We start from the raw sequence: 20,571 nt of genomic DNA, 5'->3' as shown, positions 1-20,571 counted from the left end.
TGGTTGAATATCAGCCATTTTTATATGTTCAACCTTATAATGAAGAGATGTCAAAGGGCCTATAGTCCTTTGCCTTTGGGTTAGTTCTGGTACCTTCTTTTATAGAACCGATCATTAAATTGTTTGCAGCTAATGAATAATACCCAACATCAGAACTTGAAATATTTTCCATATACAGTATTATTTTGATTAATTACACAATGGCATGCTCTTCCCCTAAAGATTTTGATGCTGTCATTTCCCTCAAAAATATTCAGAACCTCCCAAATACCTCCTACGTATAGTCTAAATTTAAAGACATTTTTCCTCAATATTTTTCAATTTTGCTTGCCTCTTCCCTGTTAAAACAGTTGGCATTTATTATCACCTAGAAAAACTCAATAGCTGTGAAGTATGCTCTTTTCTCTCTTTTGTCCTAATACTTTTTGTTTAAGATTGTTCTTTCTTCCTGATGTACATATCGGCTAATCATTTGCCTTTTCCAGAGACTATTTTATATTTGCAGAAAACCACCTCAGATAAGTTTAAAGGGGTGGATGTATTGAGCATTGGCTTTGTAAAATGCATTGTAATACATGTACTTACATTGAAGTATTTTGTTTTTATGTATTGTGTCTTTTATTTATATTTTTCCTCCTTTCGTAGGACCTAAAACCTCTTGATAGCAGGAGTTATCTTCTTTTATTTAAAATTAACTCTATGCAGCTTTTGTATGATAAGTAGTTTTAACAAGCTGTGAAAAGCTTTCAAAAATACTTAGTGAAACTTGATACATAAAGAGCTCTGAAATGCTCTAATGATGGCGATAGGTAACCTTATCTAAATTTTAGCAGAGTTGAATCACACTAATTTGATGACTTTTCATGTTGATTATTTTCTCATCATATTTTCTTATCAATAAAATTTTAACTTTCCCTTCTTTTTGTAAAAAACACAACTTTTTATGTGACCATTTTCTCTCTGCTTAAAATAATATTGTAATATTTATTTTATAAAAAAGATTATAACAGATTAATCTGTTAGGTTTAATAGATATTTTTTGTGGATATTTTACAAAGCATGTCTAAGATTCTCAGGGCACAAGCCATTTTCCCCCTCAAGTCAGAAATATTTTATAGCACTCAGGATTTAAATATTAATGCAAGGACTAGGAGTAGATGTTAAAAGAATTTTGAAGTATATTTTTTTTAAAAAATTGATATGTATCTATTTTAGATTCTACATGTGATATTTAGATGATATTTCAATATAATATGCTTAATATAGTTATCACTTTGCCTGTAGTGAGTGAATATGTGAATGGTGGAATTCACAAATTTTGAATGTGAAGTCATCCCTACATATGAATACTTCAGTCATCTTATTGTCTTTTTTCTCACTACTTTCCTTTTTTTAAACTAATTTTCAATTTTTAAAATATGTTACAGGAAGTTTATCATGAAAAGGACATCAAGGTGTTTTTTGATAAAGCTAAACATGAAATCACTACTATGAAAATTGTAGGACCGGAAGAAAATCTAAGTCAAGCCGAAGCCAGAAACATGGGAATGTATGTTTTAGCAAATTTAAATTCAACCAGTATCTACTAAAGAAACTTAAAAAAGAAAGACAACTTTTCTTCAAAATTAGTGTCCTAAACTTGGATGTCTCAACTGTGTGTGTGCATGTGTGCCCACACATGAGCATACCTCTGCTGTTCGAACTATATCTATGTTTGTGTGTATTTATGTCTAAAGGGCCATGAAAGTTATTTACGTTTTTCTTTTAATGGCTAAGAGTCAATATATTTATTCAAAATATTAACTGAACTTCAGATCAAGATTTAAATCCCCAGACAGATGAGTAGTGTGACTGATGTAGCAGTGATTTAAATATACATTATCTGAAGCTTTTGTGTGGCAGAAATGTGTGTTTCAGATATTCTAGTTACCTATTGATCTAAATAGTACTATAACCACAGAAGAAATATTTTAGGTCCTTTGTTTAACCCCTTTAATACTTCAGACAGATTACTAATAAAATTCTGGTAATAGCGAAAACGATCACTTATTCAGTGAATGTGAATTGAATATGCCCATCAGTGGGTTAAAAGTTGGTGATGAAAAGGTAAGACTCAGTGATTTCTCAGCAGGAGACGTTCTTGTCTTGTGCTGTGGAAGCTTCAGGCCCAAAGTGATGGAAAGTGCCTATTATGGGGGTAAAGGGACAGGCAGGAAAACGGGCCTTAGAAAAACCAAACAGATGTTATTACTAATGGTTCCATAACTTCATCATTGGAGAGTACCTTGGGTCCACATTTAGAACTTATTTTCTCTATTTAAAAAATTTTTGTATGTGCTCTGTTGTATCTGGCTTTGCCTTAGCACAGTGTTTTTTAATTCACTCATGTCATTACAATTATCAGCAGCTCATTCCTTTTCATTGCTGACTAGTATTTTATCATATGAATATACTGCAAGTGGTTTACACACGCCCCTGGTAATAGACATTGGGCTGTGTCCAGTTTGGGGCCAGTATGAATAAGGCTGCTAATGAAGATTCTTTATTAGAAGTGTGAATATGTGTGTTGTGTGTGTGTGTGTGTGCGTGTGCGTACATATGCTTTAATATATTTTGGGAAAATACCAAGGAGTGGACTAACTAGGTCATAGGGTTAGGATAGATGTATGTTTATAAGAAACAGCTAAATAGTCCAAAATGGTTGTACATTTTTTAAAATTTTATTTATTTTTATTTTTGGGTGTGTTGGGTCTTCGTTTCTGTGCGAGGGCTTTCTCCAGTTGCGGCAAGCGGGGGCCGCTCTTCATCGCGGTGTACAGGCCTCTCACTATCGCGACCTCTCTTGTTGCGGAGCACAGGCTCCAGATGCGCAGGCTCAGTAGTTGTGGCTCACGGGCCCAGTTGCTCCGTGGCATGTGGGATCTTCCCAGACCAGGGCTCGAACCCGTGTCCCCTGCATTAGCAGGCAGATTCTCAACCACTGCGCCACCAGGGAAGCCCTGGTTGTACATTTTACACTTGTAACAGCAAGGTAATAGACCTCCATCTGCTCCACATGTTTGTCAACATTTGATATTGCCCATCTTTTTTATTTTAGCCACCCTACTGGGTATGAAAATGTATCTTACTGTGGTTAGGTATCTAAAGGTATCTAAGTCTTTTGTGCATTTTTGTTTACATTGAGTTATCTTGTTAGTTGTGTATTTGTAGGAATTCTTTATATATTTTGTATACAAAATCTATCTATCTAAACTCTATCTCTGTCTCTATAATGTTTTGTGAATATTTGTTCCATTCTATGGCTTGATTTTTTACTTTTTAAATACTGCCTTTTAATAAGAAGAAATTTTAATTTAATAAAATTCTATTTCGTCTTTTTCTTTTATGCTTTGTGCTTTGGGGTTTATTTTCTGTTTAAGAAATCTTTCTTATTCCAGTGTCATGAAGACATTCTTTGGAATTTTTTTTTCATAAGCTTTATCATTCTAGCATTTATGTTTTAAGATGTTTCAATCTGCAATTCATCTTGAATACATTTTTGTGTTTGGAGTGAAGTAGGGGTCAACTTTTATTCTTTGCAAATGAAATTCCAGTTGTTTCAATACTCCTTTTTAATTTAAGGCTTTTCTTTTCCTACTTAATTGACTTGGCCTTGGTCAAAAATCAGATAAGTATTTATGAGTGATTGTGAGCTCTCACTTCTGTTTTGTTGCTCTAAGATCAGTGCTACACTTTATTACTAGGGATTTATATTAACCTTGAAATCATGTGGTATAAATTTTTAAATTTTTTTCCAAGATAATTTGAGCTGTTTTTAAAAAATTATTTAATTTTCATTTTTATTGAGGTATAATTGACATATAATGTTAGTTTGAGGTGTACAACACAGCTTCAATATTTGTATACATTGTGAAATAATCAGCACAATAAGTCTAGTTACCATCTGTCACCGTGCATAGTTACAGTATTTTAAAAAAATTTCCTCTAATTTTTTTGCACAATTTTAACAAACTTTCCTGTCTGTTGTCCTGCTTGACAGTTGCTTAGAAACAAATGTGTCATGGAGTTAAACACTGACAGTAGCAGAAAGTGATAACTCGGATCAGCAGTGAGGGAGGAGAGCTCAGAAAGAGAGAGCTCCAAATGCAGAAACCGTAATACTTGGAAGCCTATCATGTATCACAAGTAGTTCATTCCTTCGTGTTCCTGATGATAACGCTCCAGGCTCTACCAAGAAAGCATACATCACAATCCGTGTCCTTGGATAAGAAGCAGGGCAGTGACCATCTTAGAAGGAATTCCACGCAAATCAAGTTTTAAAAGTATTAACACCTAAAGAGTTATATATACACCTGTATTTCCAAGATTCAATTAAAACTGAGTTGTTGGATATACAGGATCTTACACTGTGAATGTGTGTGTGTGTGTGTGCAGAAAACATTTTGATTTGTGAAAAAAAGTTGTTGATAAGTACATTGGTATAAATTATGTTCCCTTTTTAGAGAGAATTAAATGCTGAATTATAAATTGCCCTTCTGACTGGATGTTTTATGCCTTGAAGTATTTAGTGGCTTGAAAATATATTTCACTTCCCCTAAAATTTTTAGTTTCACTCTACCCATGAACATCTGTATTGATCAACTGACCATTTTGAAATTTAAGATAATATTTATCCTTTTGGGTATAGTCTTACTATTTTGATTAGAAAAAGTATTTTAGAGAAACCTTATTTTGCTTATGAGCTTTATGTTAACATTTTTCAACCAGCAAATATTTATTTTATTTAATGCATATTTTATTTCTTTTTCAATCACAGGGATTTTTGCCGTCAGGATGAAAACTGTGATTATTACTTTAGTGTGGATGCAGATGTTGTTTTGACAAATCCAAGGACTTTAAAAATTTTGATTGAACAAAACAGGTACTATATATTATGCAATGTCAATTTATTTTTAAAATTATAATTATTTTCTGTATCTACGTGGACATGCTATAATTACTTGTCTGTGTTTAGCAAATTGAGGGAACTCACAAGAAATTATTTTCTACACCTTATAAACTTTCAATTCTAAGTAATTAGTTTTCTTTTAAAGAAGTCAAATAGAAAACAACCTGATGAAAATTTCAAAATATTCAATATTAGTTACAATCACAAATGTGATGTTTATCAATTATATTTGACCTATTTTTCTATTTAAAGCTAGATGAAATTGTGATCTATCTAAAAATAGAATTGTCTTATTTTCCACAGATATTTTCAAAGTAGAATTTCATAAAACTTCTGACCTAGAAAGTTATTACAGAGTTGGAAGTTCTTAGAGTATGAAAGAAATTTCAGAGGTACATATTATTCCACAGCCTGATCTGTGATTTTGTTTAGTACTGAACTAATTATCTCTAGGCAATACCTGTTTTCATTTAACTGAATTGAAATGGGTAAAAGGCACCATCTATATCGGCTTATAATGATATTAATCTTCATTTATAACTACTACTGCTACTACTATTAATACTCTCACTAATACCCCACCTTTAGTGAGTGCTTATTAAGTGCCAGGTATTACTCTGTGTATGTTCACATATATTAACACAATTATTTCTCTTAACAAATAGAATGGTTAGCAATGAAATGTTAGAATTACTGTTTTCATTTTGCTGAATAAAATATGTAAGAAGTCTATTATACTCCACTAATCCATCGTTTGTGTAATTTGTCAATTTGAGAATTCAGTTATTATTTCAAAAGCTAAAACCTCTCAGTATTAATCTTCTAATTCCGTACTGAAAACATTGAGGCACACAGAAGATGGATTTTGATTTTCAATGTCTCTTTCCCTAGCTCTGTCAGGCAGCTAAGATTATAAATTACAAGATTTTTTTCTATTAAATATTTGATCTTGTTAGTTATCGACATTGAATTATCATTCATTCCTTAGATTAACATAATATGTAGATTCTAATTTATGTTTTTATTTCCAATATTGTAGGTATTCTAAACAAAACAAAATGTAAATGTATCTGGTTAACGTTTTATTCTAATAGGAAGCAGGAAAAATAAACTACAATTATTATTTTGCATGAAGTGTATTTACAGACTGTGTGTCATTTTTCCATAGGTAAGAGAAAGGGCACACCTGGTCTTCACAAGATTGGAGGGTTGTGAAATAGGTTTTTTTGTGGAAATAGTTGGTCTATAACCTTCCTCTTGGAGGAGTTGTGTGAGATTTTCTTCAAAATTATGTGACACCATTACAATTTACTTCATTTTAAAAATAATTCTAACAGAACTTCAGATTTTGTTACCTCATTTGGAAAATGTTGACACATTATAAATTAGATTTCCTTAAAAGAAATCTGGCATGTTTTGAATTTGTAACATATACTTGTCTTAAAGGGGCTGCTTTCCTGGTAGGTAGTGAGACAGCATGGTATAGCAGTCACCTTTTATTTTGTTTTCTAAAATAGTCAAAAGACCAGAAAAATGTTTAGTGTTGCCAGGGCTAGCACCCATTTTAAAAGTTTTAACCCATTTAACCCATTTTAACCCATTTTAAAAGTTTAAAAAAAAAAACGGAAACATACTTTAAAGTAATTCAAGGCTTAACTTTAGGAAAACTGGCCTACTTACAAATATCTCAGCCCATCTTCATACATTTTTTTATTCAGCAAATATTTATTGGATACCTTAATGCACCAGGGACTGTTACGTCTGCCTAATAACAATGAAAATATTTGATTTCATTTAGTATAATTTTCGAAATACTAAAATAACTAAATAATTAAGGTAGCTATACTTTTTGGATATAAGTACGATACTTTTAAAAGTTTTTATACTTTCATTTGCATTTTCAATTACTTTTCCTTTCTCATTAGTCTTTTTTTTTTTTTTTTTTTTTGCGGTACGCGGGCCTCTCACTGTTGTGGCCTCTCCCGTTGCGGAGCACAGGCTCCGGACGCGCAGGCTCAGCGGCCATGGCTCACGGGCCCAGCCGCTCCGCGGCATGCGGGATCCTCCCGGACCGGGGCACGAACCCGTGTCCCCTGCATCGGCAGGTGGACTCTCAACCACTGCGCCACCAGGGAAGACCTCATTAGTCTTTTTTAAAAAACATCATTGAAAGTCATCAATGTACTTATTTTTAAAGAAAGTGAGGGGAGGAAATTCCTCTCTTTTATTTTACATTTAGTTTTTTGGACTAACTACATGTGTGCTAAATGAACTTTATTGTTTTCTGTGTCATGTTAAGCCCAAAACACATAATTCTGTGGCAATTAAAAAGTAAATAATTATCTGGATTTGTTTTTCTCTCTTTTCTTTAGAAAGATCATTGCTCCTCTTGTAACTCGTCATGGAAAGCTGTGGTCCAACTTCTGGGGGGCCTTGAGTCCTGATGGATACTATGCTCGATCTGAAGATTATGTGGATATTGTTCAAGGGAATAGAGTGTAAGTTACTTGATTTGATCTTTTAATGTAAAATACTTTTATCTAAAGATATGGTCTTGTTAATATTATATTGAATTTTCAAACATTTTTTATCTCTTTATGTTAAATGGAAATTTGAAGACCTGGAGACCACTTGGGATCCTGCAATACTAGTGTAAAACTAATATTTAAAAATATTTAAAAAATTGTTCTTAAAGCTGTAAATCTTCAAAGGCACAAACTCTCAGTTGTGGGAAATACTAAAAGGCAATGTATGATTACCATGGGTAGTCATCTTATGGTTGTTAGAAGAGGAATATTCTTTAAAGTTTGGAAAGGGAATTTAGTTTAGCTAATTTCTTTAGTGGCTAGGGTGAAGGTTGTTTGATAGCTTATAAAATTTTATAAATGAGCAAACAAAAACACCAACAATCAAACCTTCCAACATTTCCTTTTGCAAGAATTTTCTGTGTAATATAGCTAATATTCTGCTTTAAAGAGAAATTGCTTTGCCAGTATGATTTCCATTTCTAGAGTTTGAAAAGAATATACTTACTACAAAGTATGTGCATGACTGATGTTTATTTCAGAGACAACAATTGATATTTTTTAAACTAAAAATTAATCACACCTGAAGTAGTTTTTTTGCTAAGGTAATATTAAGGAAGAATGTGTCCTGTTTTTCGTACAGATGGTGGACCAGAGTGACTGAGACATTAAGTGCTTTGCCTAATTTCTCAGATACATCAGCTCAATTAAAAAGGGTTAAAATGTAGGGAAAAAAAAAACCCCCATACTTCTTGTTGAACAGTTGAGTGGTAAAGAAGATGTTTTGCTTGTGAAAATAATAATAGGTGTAAAAGCAGTAATAGTCAACTTGAATGATGTAAACGATAAAGGCTTTTGTTAGCTGCAGTTAAGAAGCATGATAACTGAGAAAATACTATTAAGATCATATTCTGTTGTTTCAAAGTACGTTAATTGATTCTGGAATGATCAGGATAGACCACATGCCTGATATTGTCTGTGGGTATAGCGGGAATAAGGCTTCACAGAAGTAGAAATAGAGAACTCATATTTCATTTGTTTTAAGCACTGGTGTTTTTCTGTCCAACCTCCTGTAATTGTTGTCTAAAGTGTAAGGAAAAGAATAAAATAGAAGTTTTTGATTTAGTTAATAGAAGAACATACCTTATGTATAAAAGCTACATGAAAGAATGACACCTTGTGATGTGTGTGTGTGTGTGTGTGTGTGTTTTCCTTTAAAATTGAAACAGTGCACACTCTACCATACCAGTGATTAATTTCTGAATTCAGTGGACACATTGTATATTTTTGATTGGCCATTTCCTTTGTGGCTCATCTAGTAAGACAAAATGATGTTACGTATATTGCTTTCAATTAACTACATTTCCTTGGTCAGGATCTTCCCTTTCTGTGCTCTAAAAGCAAAGGTATATCCCTTCAGGTGAACCTCTGTTATATTGTTTTTATGAAATGAGTCATGTTCAGAATAAGGAGACAAGTGTGGGAAAGAATAAAGGGCAAAATAAAGTGTCTCCCAACACTCAGGTACTTCTAGCTCTGTTTCTTTATATTTTCCTTTTTCTACAGACAATTGAGATAGCTTAATGAATTTCAAAAGGCTATATTTTAGGAGAATTTTAGGCTGTATTCAGTGATATGCTGGTAAATGTCTAACAACTAGTTCTTTGGGTTGGAGGATGCCCTGATTTGTAGTGTTAGCCCAGTTCTGTGTTCTGAATAGTTCTACCACGGCTGATTTCAGGCTTCCAGTGTGAAGTCAGAAGGGAAGCCAAATGCTCTGGGGAGCCAGTGTGAGCTGGCTACAGTATGCCACTGGCTGGATGTGCTATTTTTTGCTATCAGACTGCTTAATCTTAAATGTACAACAGAATATTATACTCTAGCTGTATCAACAGAATGAGGGATGACAGCCAAAATGCCAAACATATCAATCTTAAAATGAAGTTTATGTAGGGAGATAGTGATTTATCTCGTAGTATATAGTGTTTACCAAGTAATCTCATGTATATATATGTGTACATATGTGTCAGATATCATTAAATGTGTTTGCATTTGTGTGTAACTTGATTCAATAGTTTATATCTGCAAAATTTAAAAACATAGAAGGCATTTATTTTAAAAAATAAAACTTTGTATTTGTGGTACTTTGGAACGTCTTATCTTTACTTTCAGAGGGATATGGAATGTCCCATACATGGCTAACGTGTACTTAATTAAAGGAAAGACACTTCGATCAGAGATGAATGAAAGGAACTATTTTGTTCGTGATAAATTGGATCCTGATATGGCTCTTTGCCGAAATGCTAGAGAAATGGTAGGGTATACAATAATGGCTTGCTTGAATGTCTATATAAGATGGCTTGCTTTCCCAGTTGATGTGTCATTTGTTTTGGTGCCCTTTTTCTTTCTAATTTATAGTACTAGCCAATTTTTTTGGTTCTGTATTGAAATACTGGAAGCAATTATGGAGAATAATTTACCTGTGGAACATTTACCTATAGAAACAACTTGAAAAAAGTTAGGCTTGGTGCTTAGGTTAACTCATAAGCACCAGTAAGATTTTCAATAATAAACATAGATTTATTACGAATCAGCTTTGCATTTTTAAGAATTTGCCTTTACTTTCATTTGAAATTCAATAGTTAAAACCTGACCTAATTAAAGTTAACTATATGAAGCCTGGGTGAAATGATCAGTTACACATTTAAGAAAAACACACTTTTGTCCTGAAATCAATGTCCATAATTTTTCTATCATTATTAACCCCATACTCTCAAAAAGTAGGTTCCTTACCACTAATCTGGGAGAAGGATCGAAACATGTAGTCTATTTAATCTATGTGAAAAATTAATGGTACATAGCTATTCTACAAATGTACTTTCTTTTTTTTTTTTTTTTTTTTTTTTTGTTGTGTGGGGCCTCTCACTGTTGTGGCCTCTCCCGTTGCGGAACACAGGCTCCAGACGCTCAGGCTCAGCGGCCATGGCTCACGAGCCCAGCCGCTCCGCGGCACGTGGGATCTTCCCAGATCGGGGCACGAACCCGTGTTCCCTGCATCGGCAGGCGGACTCTCAACCACTGCACCACCAGGGAAGCCCAAATACTTTCTTGATAAAACTTAAGTGATTGCAGAAAATAGTTTGTTTTTCAAAATGTGTTAATACATCTTAAAACATTTATAAAGTTTTCTGTTTTAAAATGGTTGGGTTATTTTATTCAAATTTATATAAGCAAATGTGATTTTGGAAAAAATCAGGAAAGTTGGCAAGTACTTTTTTTCTGGTTTAATAAGGCATGTATTGTTTGAATATATTTGTTTTTCCTATAAACTTACGTCCATTGTTATATTGAATATACTCAGTACTTGTGATTGTAATTTGTGCTCATGTTTGGCTAATTTGACTCAACAGCGCATCCTGGAATGGCCATTCTTACACCTTTTTCCTTTCTCTTAATTTTGTATCTAATGAAAATTCTACTAAGGAATGAGCTTGGATTTATGTTTGACCAACAGAAAAAAAAAGGGCTGGAGTTGTTTCTTTGTGTGCGCTGTAAGCTTTGCTTGTTCTGCATGTTGTCTGTGAAGGACATTTCAGAATGTCAGCTTTTGATCAAAGGCTGCTATTTTTATTTACCTAAGAATACCTGAGAGAGTGGGTGTGCAGGTCAACTTACCCAATCCTTCTCTTCATTTTAGACTTTACAAAGGGAAAAAGACTCCCCTACTCCGGAAACATTCCAAATGCTCAGGCCCCCAAAGGTGTTATTTTTATTTATTTTTACTTGTTTTGGTTTATTTAATTTTATTTATTTAATTAAAATACTAGATATTGTCTAGAAGTAAAGTTTAAGAGTCTTCTTTCCTTTTAGCTTGGTGTAAACGGTCGGTATTCATTGGTTCTGAATCTGTATATGTATGTGTGTGCTTTGCATGTTGGGGTACACATTGTGTGATATTCACTTCTTAGTTCTTTGGGCTGATTTAGATTTTATGGTTGACAAATGAGAAAGTTAAATCCAAATCACTTTAACTAGTTTTTCCAGTTTTTGTTTTTTTAAGGGAGAGAAGAAGTAGGAGTAAGTATAAAGTACATCCTGATTAAAATGAGATTTGGGTACTCTTCACCATTTTTTTTTTTTATTACTAACTAACTCTTTTACTATTAAAACAGGTACAAAAAGAAACAACCTTACCTTAATGGTGTTTGCCACGTTTATTTGGTTTGGGGCAAGGACAGGAGACTGATTTTCTTTAGCTGCCTCATAATGCAGGAGTAATTTCTGTGTTCAGTCTCTAAGTATCAGGACAATAAAAGTATGAAATAGACTGACAAAATAAAATTGACCTTTGAATTCTTGTTTAAAAATGTGATATCTTCTTTGAAAGGGAAAGAAGCCGAAAGAGGTACAATTAATTGCACTTTGGTGTCTCAAAAATATTTCTGCTTTCAAACAGGAATTCTTTTTCCTTGATGTCTACATTTAGGACCAATGAGAAAGGGACAAAAACAGTTATTCTTCTTTTTTTCAGTTGAGTGTCAGTGCTATCAATTAGTTTTGTGTGGTGTCTGAATCCATAATTAATGAAAATTTTATTTTTTATTTTAAATCATGCATGTTTTATATGAAAAATAAAAATGCATGTTCCTGAATGAGATATAAAAGTTGAAATTAATATCTTCTGTATATCTTTCCTATGGTTAAATTTATGTTCTTGTACTTTCCTCCAAGATGATTAATACTATTATTTTTTGGCATATAGGGTGTGTTTATGTACATTTCTAATAGACATGAATTTGGAAGACTATTATCAACTGCCAATTATAATATTTCCCATTATAACAATGACCTCTGGCAGATTTTTGAAAATCCTGTGGTATGTATTTCATGCTCAGCTTCATTTATTACTTATTTTCCTATAACTCTAAATGGATGTAAATCAGTTAGGTTAATAATATGAAAATATGGTAAGAGGCTTTAAAAAGGTATCTTTAATTATATTTTTTAAGGCATAATTATATTTCTTGACTAAGAACTTTCTTTTTAAAGACATGAGGTTTGGGGAAGGGAATTATCAGTTTCTTTGATTTCTCCCAATATCTCTGTTTATATATTCAAAAACTCCAACAAATTTTTAATCACAATTTCAGAGGAAAATGTTTACAAGTAGCTCATGTATGACAATATTACATTTTGACTTTCAGGAAAAGAATTCAAAAAGTTAGTTTGTGAAAATGGATTTTATTTTATCATTTTGTTTGTTTTTTATAACAATTTTGTGAATGTACACCAAAGATAGCTAGAGAAAATTGCAGAGTAAGTGGATTCAGCATATAAAGTCTTAAGTTGAGGAAATGATTTCCTTTTGAAGTCCAAAATTATTTCTTTTCTGAAAGATTTGAATCATGTAGACATTAATTCCTTTTTTGTCTTACTGGGTTGGTTTTCTTTAGTCAAGTTGGCACAATTATTCAAGGGAAAATACTCTCTCTAATCTCTGTAATACTACTATTTATGGTTTTCTCCTTCCCAATAGTGAAAGTTTTAAATTACAAAGACTCAATCCACCTGATGAGAATTGTCTTTTATTTTGTAGTAGTTGACTTTTGGGAATAGTAAATTTAATGGTCTCTGGAACTCTGTTGAAGGAAAAAGAATATCTTTTGACTTTTTGGGGGTATTTTAAAAATACTTTTGTTTCATTTTAGCTGCGTATCTCCATCTTTCACAGGAGTAGAATTGAAAAGAGGCATTTTTTAAATGGTGAGGGTAGAATTACATATTTTACTTTGGCACTGAATCTCTTGGTATTTTGAGAGACAGAATTATTTGATTTCTTGGGTAATAATTAGTTTCCTGAAAAAAATTTCCCAAGTTATATCCTGTAGATATTTGTGTGAGAATTCAAATCTTTAGAGATTTGAATATGCAATGAATATATCAGAAATAATAGGAACTGCTTTTCTTTCCATGCTTTGTTTTTGGTAAATTAGCCTGACTGACATGCCTCATGAGGGGTATCCCATAGCAAAATATTTAATGATTATCCCATTATCAGAACTTCTAAGAAATTAGTAAAGTCAGTTTGTTCCATGACATTTGAAAAGCAGTCTAAAATGAAAAGTTAATATTAATGCTTTAATGTAAAATCTTAGGAGCTTGTTTCTTTAACTTCAAAAAATCTATAATGATGCCAGGAAAGGATACTTAAAAATATTTAAAGGTTCTGAAATGTTATGTATGATTATTTACTGCTAATTTCCCCCCATGTTTTGGAATCAGAGAACCAATTAATATTAAAGGGAATAATGAGATAATACAGTAATTTCATCCTTATAATTATATACTATGTATAAATTAAATTTGTTAAAGAATTTGAAGATAACTTTTATTCTTCCATATCAAAAATTTCTGAGTTACACGTAAGCAGAGATATGCAAAACCAAGAATGGCAAATAAATTATCAGAGCCCTTCTGAATTGTGGCCTGAAAAGATATATTTCAGACAAATATTTTTGAAACGTATTTTGATTGGAATTGTTTTGAGCCCATATCTCAATTCTTTCCTGTTTGCTCACTTAATTTGTACTTTGCAAAGAGAAAATTAAGAATTTTGTTAAATGGTCTAAATATATGTAAGAAAAGATCGTTTTGGATATTGACTCATATTTTAATATATACCCTTTAAATATTGGGCTTTTAAATAAAACACTTGACCCAGGAAAAGGATTCCTTAGCTGATATTGACAAAAATTGATGTATCTTAGTGTGTGGCTTACGTGTCAGTGATTGGACTAAGAGAAGATTCAGGTTCATGAATTAGTGTGAAGAGGAGCTATTTTTCAATATATGGTCTTATACCTTAATTTCAGTAACTAAAAGATATGAAATAGTAACCCCATGATCATTCTTTGATACACATCTAAAACTGAAGGCAGAAATTTTAAATACATTTAAAAAAATCAAAATTATTTTAGAGTAATTCACTACAAAATTATAAGTAAGGCCAAGTTGATTAATATTTTTACGAATTTTAGTAATTTTTACTGATTGAGTTTTATGAACATTTGTTGGTAGGATTATGTTCCTTATCTTTCACTTTTAAAACACACATATTTACCTACACCTATTTATATGCATAGAATATAGTATACAAATATAGTGACTATAAGATTACTCAAATTTTAAAATCCTGAGTTATAAAAGTCCGTAAATAAAAATTTTGCCATTCATAAAATGATGTGAACATACATAGAATCAGGCAAAGTTTAAAAAACATAAACTGTGGTTTCTGAAAATTCCCACTTTGTCTACTACATGTAGTCATTTATAAATTGCTTGAGCAATTTCTAAAGTGCATGTACTTTATATTTTCTATTAAAGTATTTATGAAAAGGTTTTTGCTTTAATCCGTGCAATTGATTTTTTTGTAGGACTGGAAGGAAAAGTATATAAACCGAGATTATTCGAAGATTTTCACTGAAAATATAGTTGAACAGGTTTGTATTAATAATTACTATGATATGTAGAGCATTTTTGCTATATTTTCCAGCAGGGAATATTATTAATGCAATACTGCTTTAGCAGCAGATGTTGTGAAAGTGGAGAAACTTTATCCTTTAGGTAAAATTCATATGACTTAATTACCAGTTTTACAGCCTTAAGGGTCATACAGTTGTAAACATGTAGAAAAATGAGAATTAACAATAATTTTAAGATCATGCCATTTTTTTAGCATACTCCCAAATGTTATAGCTATCTCAAAAATAAGGAATTCTTGGCAGATCTCTGGTGTAGGCCTCTTTCAATGAAAGTTTATCTTTGAAAGAAATTGAGCTCCAAACGTCTCTTCTCAGAGAGGTCTTTTAAAAAATGAACTCTGTTTGAGGTTAGTGTTCCAAGCTATTGCTAATACCTTATTTCAGAGAATGTAACGTGTCTAAAATGTCTTTAATTCTGAGATGCTGTTATTTTGTGTACCATGAGAAAGGAAAAAACTACTGCCAATTAAACTATGATGCAATGTTTTCTAGTCACTTAGAATTTTTAATTTTATGCATATTGAAAGAGCTATTTTAGACTTATTAAGGCATATATGTTATAGAGCACTGTATACATAATAGCATTTCATTTCAATGAGTGGTAGTATAAATCATTTAAAAAGATGTTTCAAAAGGCAAGTCAACAGTGCCAACTAAATGTGTGCATGTGCACACACACAGATACACACAAAGTGAGGACAGAATGAATGCCTGACCAAGTGTACATGCCCTGTGGCATTAACAACATCACTATGGCTGCCTGGCCAACTGTGTCTCTAAGACACGTCTTCATTGCACAGATGTTAAAATGCAAACAAAATAAGTAAATAAATGAAAATTAAAGTCTTAGAAATTGTTTAAAAAAAACCAAAACCCAAACTAGTATTGTTTGTAACAGTACTGTCAGTAATGTTGGGCAAACTTCTTAAAAAGACATCTAAGTGAGATAAATATTGAATATTCTGTACTTTTGAAATGCCATTTCTTAGTAAAAAGACACAAAATGTTATTCTCTTAATGGTGATATCATGTTTTATATATAGCCTTGTCCAGATGTTTTTTGGTTTCCTATATTTTCTGAAAAAGCCTGTGATGAATTGGTGGAAGAAATGGAGCATTATGGCCAGTGGTCTGGGGGAAAACATCATGTAAGTTGTCATTTCACACAAAGAACTAAAATGTGTATGTGGGGCAAGGAGGAGTGTAGATATTTAGAGAAGGTAGAGGAGGCTTGTCCTTTTTGTCTTACATCTCTGAGTCTTAGACCTAAATGAAGGGGCTACCCAAGGCTGTCAAGAGAACTCTTGTTTTTAGCCTAATTCTGGTACTAATTGTTTAATTTAACATTTAATCTATCCGGGCCTCAGTTTCATCTCCAATTATACTGGATAGGCCTTAAGGATCAGTGTCTCCTGGCAGGGGATGGTAAGGTAATGCCTATTGTGTGACACTGCTCTTCTCCAAGGTCACTTTTTATTCTCTGCATTTTTGCAGTGAGCTGTAGTGAAAATACCAAGACAAAGTTTCTGTGGTTGACTGCCAAAGCTATTTTTTTGTGTGTAGACATAGGAAGGAGGAATCTGTTTGAATGCCTTTGGTGTAATTCAGTTTTGCATTTACATTCAGAGTCAAAGACTTGGCTGAAAGCATTACTGTAGGTGGTTCAAGGTATTTCTTTTCCTCTGAGAACCCACAGATGCCAGTTCCTTCACAGTACTGAGGAATTTTCGTGGAATGTTCTGGAATATCACTGCCTCTGCTCAATTATATATTCCCCAGCTAGTTAGCTGATCAGGAAGATAGAAGTTCAAAGTATGAGGAAGAGCTTGAAGTCAGCATGTTGTAGGATAATGAAAAGCAATCATGGAAGGACTTTGGGTGCCACAAAATAAAAGTGAGGAACTTGGCAGGGAAAGTTTATTTTCAGTGACAGGTAATCCAAGTGGCAGACAGACAGAATCTATGCCCGTCACCAGCTAAGACTGCCTGAAGGTTCACTGTAAAAACACTCATTTTTTAGGGGACATGGGAAGGCTTTGGCAATCAATCTTATTTACTTTCTCATCATACCTCACATATCTATTAAATAAGTAGGAAAGCAGTCTTACTCTGTAATACTTTGCTTCATCATTGATACATTTGCAAAGCCATGTTATCTAAGTTATTTTGATAGTTTCGCAATTAAAGCAGATGGTACACCATAATTGAACTGTTATTTTTATTGTCTGTTACGATCTTGTGGTTGAAAAAATTCCAAGATAATGTAAGTGTGATTTGCACACAGACCACAGTTTATGATGTCATGAATACTCTTTTTAGGATAGCCGTATATCTGGTGGTTATGAAAATGTCCCAACTGATGATATCCACATGAAGCAAATTGGTCTGGAGAATGTATGGCTTCATTTTATCCGGGAATTTATTGCGCCTGTTACGCTGAAGGTCTTTGCAGGCTATTATACTAAGGTAATTATCCTCCCGTTCCTGCTGCCTACCTCCTACCAGTTTTTACACAAATGTGCTATTTTATATTGTTATTGATAAGCAAATCCATTGATTTACTTTGCTCTTTTAGGGATTTGCACTATTGAATTTCGTAGTAAAATACTCCCCTGAAAGACAACGCTCTCTTCGCCCTCATCATGACGCTTCTACATTTACCATCAACATTGCGCTCAATAATGTGGGAGAAGATTTTCAGGTAATTATGGCTTTTTTTTTACATTTTTCAAAAGAAATATGTCATTATGAAAGGGCTTTGCCTTATTTTTTTTAGATTCTGCTTAGATATCATCATTTGAATTTTATCACTCATTAAAAATGAAACAAGTTGATACATTTATTGGTCTATCTTTTTTAGGGAGGTGGATGCAAATTTCTAAGGTACAATTGCTCTATTGAGTCACCAAGAAAAGGCTGGAGTTTCATGCATCCAGGGAGACTCACGCATTTGCATGAAGGACTTCCTGTTAAAAATGGAACAAGATACATCGCTGTGTCATTTATAGATCCCTAAGTTATTTACTTTTCATTGAATTCAGTTTTCTTTTGGAATGGATGCCTGGCATGAACATGTCTTTGAAGTTGTGCTTGAGACGATGAGAAGAATATTTAAATAACTTCCACAGAACAACTTCACTTTGGGCCAAACATTTGAAAAACTTTTTATAAAAAATTGATATTTCTTAATATCTGCTCTGAGCCTTAAAACACAGATTGAAGAAGAAGAAAAAGGAAAAAAAAATGTAAAAGCAAATATTTATTTCTATGCCTTATTGTCTCTGAGAATAATAACAACTTTCTGAATTTGTTTTTCAGTTGATAAAGTATTCAGGTACAGATGAACAAGTGACAAATGAGACTAATAATATTTTCTTATTAAAAGGCTGGGAAGAGTTTTATTTATCAACATGTAGACAAAATGGATATACATGAAAATTTCAAAAATTTTAATTTTTGAAATGCTGAAAAACTGGAGTTCTAACTGAATTTGTACGCAACTAATTGTGTAAGTGCTTTTTTGACTGCCTATATAGGTACCTTTTACAGTAGTTACTGAAGGAATACAAAGAACAATATTACACAGTGTTTTTCCTCAAGAAACTTAGTACAAAGTATAACTGAGGTACATATCCAGTGGAAAACATTTCTGTTTAGATTGTTAGACAGATTTTTTTACATTTGCAGTAGAAATCAAGCCTTATGTTCCTTCAGATGAATTTTCCAAGGTAGATTATATTAAGTAGATGTTAGATTTAGGACAGCTTTTGAGCCTTTCGATTTCTTAAAGTACATCAAGTATCAACTTAAGATCAGCAAGTGTCCTTAACTCAAAACAGGGTTTTTTTTTTTTTTATTCTAGAAAATAATGAGGAAAAAGAAAATTTCATTGAGATTAGTAGTAACACTTTATGACTTTTTTTAAAAAACTCTTTTTACGTTTTTAAGTACTTGAATTTTATATCAGGAAGATAAAGTTGGTGAGCCTTTGTTCTTCGCTTTTGCCTTTTGTCTTCCTCCTAATTCTTTTCTTCAGGAGGGTGATTCACATTTTTGTCTTCCCAGCATAGTCTCCATTTTGTCATTCTTACTCTTTCTTTTTTTTTTGCGGTACGCGGGCCTCTCACTGTTGTGGCCTCTCCCGTTAAGGAGCACAGGCTCTGGACGCGCAGGCTCCGGACGCGCAGGCTCAGCGGCCATGGCTCACGGGACCAGCCGCTCCGCGGCATGTGGGATCCTACCGGACCAGGGCACGAACCCGTGTCCCCTGCATCAGCAGGCAGACTCTCAACCACTGCGCCACCAGGGAAGCCCCTATTCTTCTTACTCTTTTTATTACCTTCCTTTTATCCCACTTTAAGAAATTCCCCAACACCAAAAAATTTGTGACTTGAGTTTTTACCATTACTCTGAGTGAGGTTTAAATATTCTTATTGTAGCTACTGTTTTTAATTTAAAGGTTAAACTTGAAAAAAGTTTTAAGTCATGGTGCCAAATTTCATTTTTCTAACACCATGTGTTAGAAAATTATGAAAAATAAAATAATTTAAAATAAGTTTCTGTTGTTCTCTTTATTATTGATGATTTAGCTTTAGAAGAGAATATATGGTGGAGTATACTGAGAGAATATCTGGATGCAATAGGCCGTGATTTTTAAATTTTGCTTGGTACATTTACTGATATCAGAACTTAATAAACATTCTAGTTATTGAATTCCAAATTGAATTGTAGTATCTTCCATTTCAGACTGACTAGAGATTTCATCTAACTTATTTTACAAGTGAGAAAACAGAGACAAAAATATTTATTTGATATATATTGATTTACTCAATGGTGTTTTTCAAGTCCTTACTGTGGGCCAGGCACTGGTCCAAGCACTGAAGGTATGGTGATGAATAAGATGTTATATTACTGGGAGATGGATTTAGGAAATAAGGAGTTGGGTTCTATCGCCTTTTTGTTCTTTATTGGCACTTAATATCCAAAGTAAACTCCTACTATCCATCAACTTGATTGAAGAGATATTTTAATAATTATTTGTGAATTATATTACTATACTTCAGGATGGTATTCTAAATATAAATACTGGTATGTCATGGATACCAACCATTCAGAACAGACTTTGGTTATGAAAAACAGTTCTACCAGTGCAAGCCAGCTTAATGTCCCTTGTGGTACACTTCAGAGGAAGGACATAACCAGATACTAGTTCTTTCCAGTAGTAGGTGGTGACTTATAGTAGCTATTTTAATCTCATGCTATGTTGCCAGAAATTGGATCAAGGCAATCAGCTGAGCACATTTTCTACCTTTCCTCTTTTTCCAGACGTCATGAAATGATATGAAATGTACTTTTAAATAGAACAATTTATCCTGAACATTAAATCTAGTCCTACTGTTATCCTATCAACTATCATCATTATCTTATTACTCATCAAGTATTACTAAGTGCTGATCATAACATGGGCTGGGCACCGTATTAGAATAATTGGGGCCATTTATTGAGTCCCTACTGTAGGCCAGCTACTTTATGTAGGTTATCTATAATTGTCACAACA

The 20,571-nt window shown here is 32.9% G+C and overlaps 1 protein-coding gene across 3 annotated transcripts in view; it reads left to right on the top strand.

Moving 5' to 3' along the window:
- The window catches only part of PLOD2 (procollagen-lysine,2-oxoglutarate 5-dioxygenase 2), a 107,389-nt gene extending 88,183 nt beyond the window's left edge, over window positions 1-19,206 (top strand). For 2 of the 3 annotated variants that reach the window (XM_027091630.1, XM_027091633.1), the window contains 11 exons: window positions 1,428-1,549; window positions 4,817-4,921; window positions 7,321-7,446; window positions 9,646-9,787; window positions 11,171-11,233; window positions 12,236-12,349; window positions 14,907-14,972; window positions 16,058-16,162; window positions 17,334-17,480; window positions 17,590-17,715; window positions 17,875-19,206. In XM_027091630.1, coding sequence (XP_026947431.1) covers window positions 1,428-1,549; window positions 4,817-4,921; window positions 7,321-7,446; window positions 9,646-9,787; window positions 11,171-11,233; window positions 12,236-12,349; window positions 14,907-14,972; window positions 16,058-16,162; window positions 17,334-17,480; window positions 17,590-17,715; window positions 17,875-18,030 — 1,272 coding nt within the window. In that variant the 3' untranslated portion in view covers window positions 18,031-19,206. The remainder of the gene's footprint in view (window positions 1-1,427; window positions 1,550-4,816; window positions 4,922-7,320; window positions 7,447-9,645; window positions 9,788-11,170; window positions 11,234-12,235; window positions 12,350-14,906; window positions 14,973-16,057; window positions 16,163-17,333; window positions 17,481-17,589; window positions 17,716-17,874) is intronic. The other variant, XM_027091631.1, reaches the window with a different exon arrangement.
- The last annotated feature ends 1,365 nt before the right edge of the window (window positions 19,207-20,571 follow it).

The sequence above is a fragment of the Aethalodelphis obliquidens genome, unplaced genomic scaffold (assembly GCF_003676395.1).
Source record: "Aethalodelphis obliquidens isolate GAN/ISIS:26980383/991018 unplaced genomic scaffold, ASM367639v1 scaffold72, whole genome shotgun sequence".
Taxonomy (NCBI): Eukaryota; Metazoa; Chordata; class Mammalia; order Artiodactyla; family Delphinidae; genus Aethalodelphis; species Aethalodelphis obliquidens.
This window is presented reverse-complemented; position numbering and strand designations above follow the sequence as displayed.